This window comes from Bos mutus, chromosome 22 (genome assembly GCF_027580195.1).
Source record: "Bos mutus isolate GX-2022 chromosome 22, NWIPB_WYAK_1.1, whole genome shotgun sequence".
In the NCBI taxonomy this organism is placed as follows: domain Eukaryota; kingdom Metazoa; phylum Chordata; class Mammalia; order Artiodactyla; family Bovidae; genus Bos; species Bos mutus.
The window spans coordinates 11,610,598-11,624,800 of NC_091638.1; the positions used below are offsets into that span (position 1 = coordinate 11,610,598).

A 14,203-nucleotide genomic window follows, 5' to 3' on the forward strand; every position below is an offset into this window, starting at 1 on the left:
TGTTGCACATCTGGGATGTATTATATTTTGTCCCACACTGATAAACAGCTAGACTGTTCCCAGCATTGCTGTTGCAAACAAACTGCAGCATTTAATGACACATTTTTAAAGGAAACAACACAAATATGCAAAGTTAGTTTAATTGTGGCACAGTGCACATCCATTCAGTGGAATCCAATACAACCAATCAAACTAAGGTTGTAGAAGGGTATCTCATGAAATGTAAAAACATTCATATATATTTTTTTAAGTAGCAATAAGCATTTTAAATATTTACTCAGTTTTTTCCACTATACATATGAGTAGATTATAGAAATTGAGAAGTGATACAAAAATATAAAGAAAAATTGTAATTAACCTAGTCCTAGTATCCAGAGATTGCTGTGCTTACTTAGAGTGAAGTCACTCAGTCGTGTCCAACTCTTTGTAACCCCGTGGACTGTAGCCCACCAGGCTCCTCTGTCCATGGAATTTTCCAGGCAAGAGTACTGAAGTGGGTTGCCATTTCCTTCTCCACTGGCGAATTTCATATAATCTCTCTGATTTCAGAAAACGTGCACTGTTTATTTTATAGAAAGCAGGAGTTGTGACCTTTACTAAACGCAGCCAGGAGCTGTGCGTTGGCTTCTTTGGCCATGTGTGCGTGGCATAGATTGAAACTGCTTGGAGGAGGGAGGCTTGTTGTGGGCAAGAGCACTTCCCAAGAAAGGCGTGCTGCGGGGCTGAGTGTGCTCCTAAAGAATCTCAGAAGCTGTTGCTTAACAGATCAGTCGTTTTCATTGTTCTGAGTTACCTTTCACACATCTGCTTGTTCAGTAAACATCCATTACAACAGGCCTGTTTTGCACCAATGTATTTCTAGGCTTAGGAACTCAGACATGAACAACATGTGTTCCAAGGAGGTAGCTGCTTGGAACCTTCTGGAAGCTGCCTTCCCCAGCTTGTCCAGAGCAGAAGACAAAGTCACAAGCGCTGAACAGCACAGCGTCTGAGATGCCCTGCCTGACATTGACCACATGTGCCTCCCCACGTGTCTTCACGATGGTCATTTCTTGTGGCTGCACAATATTCGCTCCAGTTGCTTGCGCTGATTTAATTAAGCATCCCTGCTCTGCTGGATGCTCAGACCGCTGGTGTGAGTGCAGCAAGGTCTTTGACACATCACTCACCTGTTTTTCATATGGCTTGTTCCAGATAATGGAGTTACCAGCAACATGTGAGAAAATGGGCCCAGGCCATCAAAACATTACCACCATTGGCTGTCTGTTTTTATTTTTATCATTTCTGCTCATTTATTAGATCCACAACTGGGCCTTGTTGTTTAAACATTTCGTTAATTTGATTACTGTTAAATGTCAACCTTTGCTTCCTCAAGATAAGTCTGTTGTCTGTTTAAATCCTTTGTTCCGCTACTGATTTTGGCTTTCAGTATGAAAAACAGACTCTGTACAGTGATGGTTAAAAGTTCATATTCTAGACCCACACAGACCCGGTGTATCTCCAGCCCTGCAACAGGAGCTGCGTCACGTGGGCACAGGGGTTTGCAGGAGCACTGAGGCCAGGAAAGGCATTCCCAGCCGAGGGGCCTTCCTGGGATGCTGTCACAGAGTTTGATGGCCCAGAGACATTCAGGGGTCAGGCACATCCTCTGTGTCTGGCTGCATCTCATAGGGCTGCTGGGAGTGTTATAGGTTCATTTTGGGCTTTTCAGAGTACAGTGTTTGGAGTGAAGGCAGGTGGTCCAAGGCCTCATATTCAGAGCTTCTCCCTGGAAATAAAACCCAAATCCATCAAGTGCTGGGGAGAGACAGGGAAATGGGTTGGGAGGCCAGGAGCCCTACAGCCGGTTGCTGTGGCTTTGAACCCCAGAACCCTCCCTGCATACTCGTATGGACTCTGAGCCTTGATTTTCTCATTGGAAAATGGGGTGATGGTATGGGGAACTGCACATGGTGAAGGCCACGGGTGAGCTGTGTCAGGGCTCACACAAACAAGGCCCTCAGCTGATGCGGGCTCTTAGGAGCCAGCCGTGAACCGAGGAAGCACATCCTCCCACCTCTGGAGGATGAGATCAGGGCTTTTCCTGCCCAGTTCTTAGCCATCAGCCCTTGCCGGCCCCCCACCTTTATTTCTCACTGCTAGAGGAACCACTGCCAGTTCCAGGCTGCAGCAGGAAAAAAGAGCTTCCAAAGGCACGTTTCTTTCAGAGAGTGGCGGATGTAATTCCCTGGGCAAATCGATCCTTTGCAAATAGAGTCGGGACTGATGGAACATCTCAAAAAGTGACTTAAGTCCTTTTTCTAGGAGCGAGAGATGTTTGAAATCTCAGCAGCCACATCTGCTTTTGAACCCTGCGCTGTCTGTGCCCTGGCCTCTCCCCACACCCACACCTCCCATTTTATTCCAACAGAGGAAAGTTGTGTTTGTTGACGACTCGTTCAGGGTGGGAAAGGAATGTAATGTATGCACAGACTGCCCAGAATTTCCTGTTAGACAGTCATTCCAAACCATGGCCCTGGGATGCATTCCAGAGATTGCAGCCCAATTCTGGAAGAGAAGAAATGGTGCATTCATTTAAAAGCCGACCCTTGAGAGGAACTCCCCCTCTTTCCTTAAAAAAGTGTGTTTAGCTTTTTCCGTGGTAATGTGGTTGTAAATGCAGTCGTATGGCCTCTTCAGGGTTGTACTGTGCTCTGACATCCACAGGGGTAGAGAAATAGTCTTTCTTTGGGAAACTCTGGTGTCCAGTTTTGCAGCTCTGATAACATTGGTATCTGCGTATTTTTAATATTCTGCTGTAAATAACGTGGATGACGCGAATCTACCGTGTAGTACCTTTCTCGGTTCTGCTCGAGACATGAAAGAAACTGGTTCTGAGGGCAGGTTTCGGTGCTTTGACACCTTAGCCGTAGACTTTGTGTGTTAAGTCAGTTTTCTCCTAGAAATTCTGTTACACTGGGTCTTTGGCAGTCTGGACCCCGTGCCAGCACTCAGGCTGGCTTGGCACCGTGGGAATGAAAGGTGAACCTTGACCTCTGTAGCTGCCAAGGTGCAGTTTCTTCTCTTGGGGAGACACTTGAATGATTGGGGATGAATTCACAGGCATTGGAGAAGGAAATGGCAACCCACTCCAGTGTTTTTGCCTGGAGAATCCCAAGGACAGAGGAGCCTGGTGGGCTGCCGTCTCTGGGGTTGCAGAGAGTCAGACACAACTGAAATGACTTAGCAGCAGCAGCAGCAGCAGCAAACATTCCCACCCACGTGTCAGCTACTTTCGTCTTGACCCTGAATCACTCTTTTGATCATATAGAGATGGGGGTGGCGGGGCGACGCTGGGAGTTATAGACCAGATCAGAGACAAGGATGGTTGTGCGATGCTCACAGAGGATGGTGTGCAAAACCCTGATCCTGGGTAAACTCCAGATATTCTGGTTCTGCAGCCTGGGGTTCGGGATGGTTCCTAAGCCTCTCTACATCTGGAATTGAAACCAGGTCAGAACGTAAGAATTGTCAAAGGGCAGTGGTGGTGCGGCGTGGGCAACTACCACAGTAACTAGGAAACGCTGGCCTTGGGGTCTGGATCCAGAAGGAAGCCAGTCAGGTCAGGAAGTAGAAGAGGATGACCAGAAGACACGCCCTTCTCGGCCTCTTATGCCCACTGGTTGTGGGTTCAGTGGTGCCTTCTTCCTCTCGTCCCAGTGACAGACCAAACCCCACCATCAGTCTCGGTGGACTTTCCCCATGGCATTCCATGCTTTTAACTACAACACTTTATTTCTGATCATATTTCAAGTAAGACTTCCTTGAAAAGGCCTGAATTCTAGGGCTTACTTTAAGTTTCACATGTGGACCTGGTTCTTACTTGTTTACTTTCTAACATTATTATTATTATACAAAGAAGCCTTCACTAGATAGGAGGTAGAGTTCTAAAGAGCTTCTTCACGTTCTAAGTTTAGAATTCACATAACCAAAAACAAAATGGGTCTGCCTACGTGTTTTCTCCTAAAGCCAGGCTGTTTTTGTGAGTACTGTCGTCTGGGTACAAGCTAACTTCTGTTCATAGTGCAGCAGTGCACTGGGCTTAGACGGAAAGTTTTGTTGCTGTATCTTAAGGCACTGGTAGACTTTCTCTCGTACACAAACATATCCTGTTTCCACTGCATCCATGCAACAACCCTGGGAGGGTGAGTACGCCCATGTTACTGGTGTGGGTTAGGTAGATGAATTCACACTGACAGACAAAATGCAGGGCTGAGACTTGAACCCAAATGTCCCTCTAAAGCCCATTTTATTTCCATGTAACTTGTATTTAAAGTCGATTTTTAAATAAGAAGTTCCATTCTAGGTGCTTTACACAGAAAGAGTCCACATCTGTGATTTTTAAATATCCTGGAAATCTTTTATATAATAGCCTACATTAGCCATAATCTAAAATTTAAACTCCGTAGTTCCAATTACGGAAGTCAAAGCCATGACACGTGTGGTACAAATCTGATCACACCACTCTCCGTGTTCATAGAATCAAATCCAGACTCATCACCATGGTTTACAAAGGCCTTGCTGACTTCACCCCCGTCTCATACTCTTCACCACTTTGATTTCTCAGATTTCATGCTCCTCTCACTTCAGGGCCTTGACACACTGCTGTTTCCCTACTTCCCTGCCCCCTCCAACAATGTTTTGAAGCTGTCAGCCCAGTTCTCAGACTTCTTTCTAAGAAATCACTCCTACCCTCCATGCCCCAAATCTAGACCATGAGCCCTTCTCCAGGCCCCAGCCATGCCCTGGGCTACCCCACTGTAACAAGGGTTGTTCTGTATCAGAATTGCTTATTCCCGTGTCTCCTCCTGGGCGTGCGTATCGTGAGGTTAGGACAGTGCCTGTGTGATTCATCAGTGTCTCTACATTGCCATGCCTAGGAGCCCACATCTTCAGGGGATAATCCTTTCCATTCCAAATAACATAAACCCCAATCCATACTGGCTTAAAAGAAAAAGAGAATCTATTCTTTCATATAGCTTAAAATGCCAGAAAGTTCTGGTGTATTGAAACCAGGTCCACAGATGGTGTTGTCTGAGGCCTGTCCCTGTCCACAGCCCAGTTACTTTCTCCGCAGTGTTGGCTCATGTGATCAGGTAGGTGCTTCTCACTTGGTGGCCAAGATAGCCCTAGTGGCTCCAGGCTTATATCCTGCCAGTTTTGCAAACCAACAAAGAAAGAACATCTTCAATAGCTGTAGCATTGAGTCCCCAGGCTAATGTTCCTTGGCCCAGCTTGGGTCACATGCCTGTCCCTAAGCCTATCACATAGCTCTGATTGGCTGGGCTGTGGCGATGCACTGAGAGTTGGTTGGGCGGACAGTGGTGGAACTTTAACCAGAAGGACAGGTGATGGATCCTGATAAGCAAAAATGTTGTATTTCTACTACGCTCCCCATCGGCAGCTGATGCTTTGAAGATATTGGTTCTTGCTGCTGGGCCAGCACTCTGCCCAGAGGGATTGGGAAGGTATTTGGGATGATTCCTGTCTTACCCTGAGGACTGAAGACTCAAAGAAGGCAGCCATCTCTGCTCTCATGTCAGCTGCCCCATCTGTAGGCACTCTCAAAGCCCCTCGTCTGCTGTGCTGGAGGGTGGAAGCTCCCCAGCCCTTGGCGGAGAAAGAGTGGGAAGCAGGGTCTTCATCTTCTCGGCTGCAGTGACATCAAGTCCAGCGGTGGAGAGGGAAGCGTTTGCTCTCAGAATGTGTCCCGGAAAACAGAGCCCCGTGCCTGTTTGTCCTCAAGGTCACACACTCCCCACATGGTCAGAGGGCACTGGGAACATGGATGAGGCCCGTGCCCAACATCTCCAGCTCTTTACAGCCTTTCTCAGGATTTCTCAGAGAAGGGTTTCCTACCTAGGGCTGCTCAGAGAAATGGAGACATCTTAGGATCACCCCATCTGGCCCTGCCAGGGATCTCCCAGTCCTACCCTATGGGAGTCCATGTTCAGGGGCCAAACACCTGTATGGAGAGAAGGACAGCTGCTGGGAGCAACCATGAGCACATCTTCCTTAGCAGAACTAAGAGAGGAAGCAGGGCGGTCCTTCTGACGGACCTGCACGCCCAGGGCCTGAGGGAGATGGCAGAACAGAATGGCCCAGGAGGGGAGCCTGCAGGAGAGACTTGTTGGGTCTGTTGGCCTCCTCACCTGGGAGGGTGCTCCTTTTGATGCACAGTGAGGGGCAAGGAGCTCCCAGGTGAGAAGCAGATGGGCAGGCGCAGAGCCCAGCAGAGGAGAGCTGAGCCAGTGGATGCTCCATCACCTCGTCTTGAAAGCAGTGTTCTTTTCCTAAGGGAAAGCAGGTGAACAGCCCCAGCAGCATTCATCTGGACACCTCACCCTTCCTTTTCTTCCTTCTTCTTTTCTCATCTCTGCCTCTCCAGTTGACTAAACTCACTTCTGAGATTTTTCTAGTTTTGCATTTCTAAATTACGGTGTAAGTGACCAAGATCTGTCATAGTAAGTTGGGCCTCTTAATTGTCAGGTGCCAGGGAACAAACGTGTACCCACGGAATCCAGCCTGTGATCCAAGGTTTACCTGCAGAACCCCTACTCCTGTATGAAGCAAAAGCTTTTAGGAGACTCATGGTAGTGATAAGAGCTAACATTTATGAAGCGCTTACCGTGTGATAGGCATCATTCCGAGTGCTTGGTAAGAACTCATTTAACTCTCACAATAAGCCTAAGTCATATAACTTGGGTCCCATACATACATTTGCTGGTCGAGGCAGTACCTGGGAAGCTGACTGCAGAGGCCACACTTAGGACCACCAAACCGTCTCCTCGCTTGTCGGGCTACATCTCAGTGGGTCCTGTCAGTAGTTATTAGGGGACTCAGAATCAGCAGCAGTGAAACAAGCTTCACAGCTGTCATAGTGGTCCGGAGACAGAAGCTGAGGGCCTCAGCTGGGATATGACAGAGCCAGGGCATTGTTGCGGACAGGTTTAAGAGCTGCTAAGAATATCAAAACCAGTGACTTAATGAGAGGGAGAAGCATGGATGTTTATACCAGGAGATTGATGCCCCAGCTGAAGAGGGGACCTGCTGGGTGAGGGGTTCCTAGGAGGCATCCAGAGACCACATCTGTCTGGCGGGCAGGTGGATAAAGTGGCCTGGAAATTGGGAGAGAGGAATGGGCTGACGATGTAGCCTAGACATACACATGTTTATTGGGGAGCTCAGTGGCTGAGGAATAAACCCTTTCCACTGGAACAGGCTTCTTCCAAGAAGTGGGCTTTGAACCAGCCCCTGAAGAACAGGGATGTTCTAGAAGTGGGGAATGCGGAGAGGAGGAGCGGGAGGTAGGCTGTGAGTGTGATGAAGAGTCTGCCTTAGAGAAACCAGAAGTCAGGTGCACATGTGGGCATGGAGAGGAGTAGGAAGATGATCCAGGGGAAAGCAAGAGAAAGCTTTAGAATGATTTTTTGATGATGTTTGCCTCCTAAATCTGATAAAACATGGGTATCTTTATGAAATGTTTGAGACTGATGTTTGAAGTTCCTATCCCTTTACTCCTCCAAAATATTCTTAAACTCAGTGTAACCAGGAGGTGTGTGTATTAAACTGTCTTTTTTTAATATCTTACTGTTAACAATTCTGATACAGACCATCTTCTGGCCCCCTGGGCCACCATGAGACCGCTCGTGTTATCAGTAGGGACATTCAAAGGGGCGAATGAAGACAGGTGGTGAGAGGCTGAGTCAAGACTAAGCAAAGAGAAGGAGCAGGGCCGCCTGTGTGTCCAGGGACAGTGAGAGGCCAGGTGGGCTGCCAGGTGAGAAAGCCAGTGGAAAGCACTCTGCTGGGACAGACCACGGACTTGGCGCCTTCTTTTCACACGGGCCTCATCTGGTCTGGTTTGGTAGGTGTGTTCCATGCTGGTGATCTTGCCATCTGGGGGTGAGCGTGGGCCACCACAGCCAGGCCATTGGCCTCCTGCAGGGCTTACAGTGTTGCCCTCTCCTGCTTTTCCCTTCAAACCTCCCAGAATGGAAAGCAGAGGAATAAGTCTAAAGGGTTAAGCTTAGGAGTAGGATGTGGTTTCTTCTGAGCTTTACAAAGTTGCTGAAAGAAAGCTTAACAAGACTATTTTCTTTCTGCATTGTTAGAGTAAAATATAATGACCACCAAGCATTTAGAAAATACAGAAGAAAGATATAAATACTCGTATCTGACAATTTCCATTAATATTGATATATATATTTTGCCAGGCGTTTCTCTATTGTAATCTCTTTTCGTTTGTTTTGCACAATTATGATCAAGTCAGATATACATTTATCTCGCTTTTTCGACCTAATGTTATAAACATTTTTCCATGGCAACATAGATTTTGATTTCATACATCAACTGTGAAACCCTTTTAGCAGAGGCTTATGAGTAAATCAAGGGCCTCTGGATTGTAGCCAGTGGAGAGGTGGTCACTGGGGTGGAAGGCAGCAGGGTCAGGAGACCCACCCAGCCCTACCTTGACCTTTTCAGGGAAGCGAGGGTCTCGGGCGGGGTGAGGCTCATACTGGTCCTCAGGAAATCTATCCATTTCCCCTGCTAGCCTGCTTTTGAGAGGCCCAGCCCAGCCCAAGAGTGATTAGACGATTCAGAACCCCCAGCTTCCAGGTGGTTCCTGCAGGCCCTGATGTTGACCGTATTTAGCAGGAAGATGCCCGGACCCTCCCACAGCCCTGGCCGTGAGACCAGTTGAGCTGCTTCACCTCTTCCTATACCGATCAGGGAGCAGAGTGAGCTGCCATTTCCCCACTGGGGGCAATGGTTTGCCAAGTGACCCAAGCAAATAGTAACCCAGAGCCCTGTTTGTGGCTGCCAAACAGGCAAGTAATCATATGGTAGAAGTTATAAGTAGCTCATGATCTCCAGAGTCAGGAATTTTTTTAATATATAGGTTAGTTTGTTAGTTATGGGGAAGATTTATGTGATCTGTTGATGAAAACAGGACCCAGGAAAGTGGGTTTTGCAGAGCTATTTACTGCCCGGCCTGGGTGTTAACAGCTCATTGTCTGCAAGACATGAACAAACAGCTTGTTTACTTGTAGAGAAATGTACTGTCAACCAGAGAAGAGACAGTTTTTTCTCCCTCTGACTAAGTTATTTGAGTGAGCCATAAAAACTAAAACACCCATAGTAACAGCAGAACAGCTTAAGCAATCATTTATATTAAATATGAGTTTATGGCCATGTTTTTCTCCCCATTTGGCATGTTCCCTCCATCTTAATCTGACCCGAGCTGTTTCAGGATTGTCTTCAGCGTGGTGTGTGGGGAAAGCACGTGCTCTGGAAACAGGCCCACTTGTGTTTGAGTCCTGGCACAAGCACTTCCTAGCTGCATTTTCTCGGCAATGAGGTAGAAGCAATCACCTGTCTCCTTGGGTGGCTGGGAGGGTGGTTTGAGATGAGAATTGTGAAGTGCTCCACCCAGAGGGCCAGCCCTGGGGAATAGTGGTCACTGTCGCTGCCACCACTGCTGTGCAGGAGGTCTCTGTGCCTGGTGGTCCTCGTGGCCTGGTCTAGTCGGGCCAGGCGTGTGGAGCCTGAAATGAGAAAATGGATGCCCTTTGACCTACCTAAGGGTTCATAAGAAAAAAAAAAAATAGCCAGCTTTTCTGAAGATTCATGGTTCTCAAGTTCATCTTGAGTGAATGAAAATCTTTTTTTTTTTTTTTTTCCCCAGCCACACCTTGTGGCTTGCAGAATCTTGGTTCCCGGACCAGGGATTGAGCCCAGGCGCCCGCAATGAAAGCTCCCAAGTCCTGACCCCTGGACCACCAGGGAATTCCCACTGAGGATCTTAAGTTTACACTTCCTAGGCCAAATGCCCAACCCCTGGCTAGAAACCATCCAGGCCTGTCTGTCGAGCTGCTGGCAAAACAGCCTTTCTGTCCTTTTTCAGAATTTCCACCTGAATGCGTTTGGTTTTACTGCTGGTAGAAGGGAGCCTGTAGACTTCCAGCAAAGATTTTGTGATCTCTTGAGAGGGTGGGTACTATACAAATCCCTCGGTGTACAAAGAGGAATCATGCCAGAATCCCTTTGTGGGAGAGCTGGACACCCAGTCACAATAGCACGCGTTCTGAACAGTTCCCTGTGGTGGTGATTTTCCCGCCAGCCCCCAGCATGGGCCCTGTGCCGGTAGCCCGTGTGCAGCGCTGCTGACCCACCCAGACGTGGCATGTGGTGGGACTGCATTCCCAGGCAAAACGCTCCTGCACCTCCAAGTTGTCAGCGTCCCCCCGGAGGCGTGTTTCTCATCAGCACTAATTTTTGCCTTTTATTTCTGACTTGTGGCAGCTTGTCTTGTGAGCCCTAGATAACATAAAGGACCCATCCCTCCCTCTGGAGCCTCAGTCCATTGCAGGCCAGGGACTGAGTGGGTGACACAGTGTTGCCCTGGGTTTCATGAAGATGGGCTCTGTCCTGGCCAACCTTCGCATTCTGTCCCATCTCTCCTGCAGTTTCTGTTTTAAGTGTGACAGAAGCGTCCGCCCCTAGGCTCTCTAGGTCCAGGCTCTTATCAGCTCCTTGACAAGTGGCAGAATTTAAGAAGAGGGCTACTTTGTGCCCTCACACATCTTATTTTTTTACCCATGAAGTTAGTCTTATGTCTGTGGTGAGCAGGGAGCATCCAGGAACCCACTTTCCAAGTGAGTCTTTCTTCACACTTCAAAGAGAACTGCTTCTCAGCGAGGGCCAGGTCTGATTTGTACCTACAAGGATCTGTGTTTTGAAGTAGAGCTTGTGCGGGGTTGAAGGACTTTATCTGCTGGGCTCAGGAATGCAGATGGCACCTGACCCCGGGGATGGGTCAGCTAATGAGCACACAGCCCCCACTGGGCCAAGGTCAGGGGAATTCTATCCAGCCAGCAGGACTGGACTTCATCAGCCATCCGGCCCTCTAGGAGTCACACAGCAGTCTCTCAGAAGGACGTCCTGGTACCTTTCATCTTCCGGCTGTGACTTGGTCTCGGGTATCATCGAATTACAGTTGACCACACTAGGCCCTGTTTCTCTTCACAGCCTCCCAGTGCAACGTTAGTCTGAAGAAGCAGAGGAGCCGCAGCATCCTCAGCTCCTTCTTCTGCTGCTTCCGTGATTACAATGTGGATGCCCCGCCAGGCAGCAGCCCCGGTGTGCTTCCGCCGCTGGTGGAGGAGAACGGTGGGCTCCAGAAGGTCAGTGCAAATGCTCGACTGCCGCCGCGGGCTCTCTGTCCCATCCTTGACGAACATCCTTAGGAAGACTCTCTGACAGTATGTGTATAGCCATTAACTTAAAGATTTGAAATTGCCAAAAAAGTTCATCATTTTGTTACAGGATATGTCAGTCATTCCCATTTCACAACGAAAGAACATATTTGATGCGAGTTAGAAGAGTCACTTCACATTTTTATCACATTCTGTTGTGGGAGGTTGAATGTATGAAATAGAGAGTTAAAGAACCAGGAACAGACAAAGAAATGGAAAGTCCAGAGGAGAAACAGAAACTTGGAAAAAAGCAGATAATAAATACAAGTGGATTTAACTACCTTGTTTAGTCATAAACATTTGTTATATATTCTTTTATACATATCAAATAAAAAATTTTATGTCAGATCATCACAATAGGTAAAAACAAGTTCTACCCACGTGCTGTCTAACAGACATCATATTCAAAACCAAATGATTCAGAACAGTTCAAGGTAAGAGAATGAGTAAAAAAAAAAAAAAATTACAGAAGTATAAGCCAAAAGGAAGCAGGGATAACAATAGTAATCTCATGTCACGTCAGGGAAAAAAAGGAATATGTAAATCACACTGGCTGTTAAAGTTTTCACTCGGAGGTAACGACTCATTTCAGCTTACTTTTTATTGGCCAAAGCTATTCCCATGATTATACTTAACTTCAAAGAGCATGAAAGTATAATCCTACCATGTGCCCAGAAAGAGAGCTGGATTTGGTAAACAGTGCTAATGACTTACAGCAGGTGGCTACTAGTTTCTGACCCAGCATCCAACATACAGTAATACCAAAAAAAAGGTAGAAAATTAAGAGATGGGCAAAGTGTACAAAGCAAATCAAATAAATAGAAAGCAAAAGTGGCAATGTTAAAATCAGACAAACAGAATTCAAGGCCAAAAGCATTAAACAAGAGAAAGAGGGACATTTTATGTCACAGCATCTAATACATGACGTATATAGTAGCCATAAACCTTTACATACCAATCAACAGTACAGCCAGATACACAGTAGAATATCATTTGAGCATCATAAAAAGCTGACTTCTAAAAATAAACAGCCAACAACATAGGAAAATCATTGGCAGTTCTGGCTAATATATGTAATAAGATAAAAAAATGAAATGATTGATATAAATATGGAAAAGATAGGAAGCCAATTTTATTTGCAGATGGTGTGATTATTTGCATTGAAAACCCAAAATACTACCAAAAAATGAGAGTTCACTAAAAGCTTTTGGTATGGTGGCTCTTATTTATTACGAAATGTGCTGTGTTTCTGAATAGGAAGACTTAAAATTGACATAGAAGGAAAGCTATCTAAGAATAGCTGAGAAATTTTTGGAAAAATATAATGAAAGATAACTTGCCTTAAGAGATATTAAACCTTACCCTCAGTTGATGTGGAAAAATACGTCGGTAGAATTTGTATAATGAAATTTGGCTGTAAACCCTGTCAGAGCCCTGTATTCTGATATCTCCCCTCAGTGTACTTTCCTTAAACTATCAACTTTTACAGTTTGAAAATCATTGCTGTAGAGAGTCCCTATTAATGAAGGGAACATAGTTTGTATCCTAGGCCTGTAGAGGATTGAAAAAAAAAGGAGAAGAATTACCCAAACTGGGCCAGCGCCCTTGAGGTTGGACCTGCCCCGGCCTGGGTCAGGTCGCGAAGTGACAGACCTCTGCTGTCCCAGTGACAATGGCCTTGTTTCATGACAAGGTGGAGATTGAGCACTTCAACATGACAAGGACTCCGGGACGTGTTTCTACTCCTGCCCACGTAGGGGTAATTTCTGCATCATCAAGGAAGGTTTGAAGAACAGGGAAGACGTGGCAACGTGCCCTAGCTGCTCTCTCCTTGTGAAACTGATTTATGACAAAGATCAGTTCATGTGTGGAGAGACAGTCCCAGCCACTTCTACTGACAAAGAACTAGTTAAACGCTGAAGAAGACATGTTAGATTCCAAAGCCTGAACTTTGGGAAATGAGCCAAGCTGGAAAAATCAAATGCAAAGTCAATAGCTTCTTCATGGGTACAATCATTTTGGAGAGAGATAGGAGTCACTGCTGTCATAGTAAAAGTTTTGTTTAATGAATACCTGCCTAGATGAATGGCTTGAGAAGGTGGTGTTAAAGAAACCTTCCTCCTGGAAGGTTTCCTGGAACCCTTAGCTGTATCTACCAGAGAATAAAGGTCTTTGAAGGCATCTCCTGCAGCAGAGCTGGACTTACCTGGACCTGGTGTTCGTTCGTGGAAATGTCCTTCGGTTAACACTTGTCAGAGTGGCTTTTTAAAGCATTAACCCTTAATAGTGCATCATTTGCATAATCTGTGACCCTTCAGTGTGTGAGACCAGACCCTGTAGAAAGAGCCCATGTCAAAGCGGGGCAACTCTGCCCTTTGCACTTGCCTAATCAGGACACTGGAACGTAAAACCCAGGCTCAGTAGATGTGGAAGCCAGTTGCAGGCCTGTCTCTACCACTGCCTCCCAGGCCCTCTCTGCCTCTTTGAACTCAGCCTGCTGGAGGAGGAGAGAACGATGTGGACAGAATGATTCCATGCATCGTGTGTATTTACTATGTCCTAGAGAAAAGCTTCTGAGCAGTGGCCTGGTGTGACAGCCATTGCGACTGTCCCAATTACAGCCTGGACTGAAGACCAGTTGCCCCAAAATGAAAGTATGGAAGTGTGTGCAGCCCTTGCCAGAGGCAGGGAGTTGTTGGCACTCTGAAGACTCCAGTGGCAGAGACATGGAGGACTACTGAGAGTGAGGCAGAGTGAATGCCATTGCTAGATGCTTACTCATCCATGCACGCCCCATGTTCACACACACACGTAAACCTCTGGGGTCATTTTCAAGCTCAGATACCTGTCTAAGGTAGCAGCTTTGGTTGTGGTCTGTGTTTCCTCACGCCCTTCCAAAGTAACCA

General features: G+C 46.8%; 1 protein-coding gene and 1 pseudogene across 2 annotated transcripts in view; both read left to right on the top strand.

Moving 5' to 3' along the window:
* Positions 1-14,203, top strand: part of CTDSPL (CTD small phosphatase like) — a 124,705-nt gene that overhangs the window by 82,567 nt on the left and 27,935 nt on the right. For both annotated transcript variants that reach the window (XM_070360506.1, XM_070360507.1), the window contains exon 2: positions 11,071-11,225. In XM_070360506.1, the coding sequence (XP_070216607.1) occupies positions 11,071-11,225 (155 nt within the window). The remainder of the gene's footprint in view (positions 1-11,070; positions 11,226-14,203) is intronic.
* Positions 12,781-13,600, top strand: LOC138984730 (diphthamide biosynthesis protein 3-like; annotated as a pseudogene).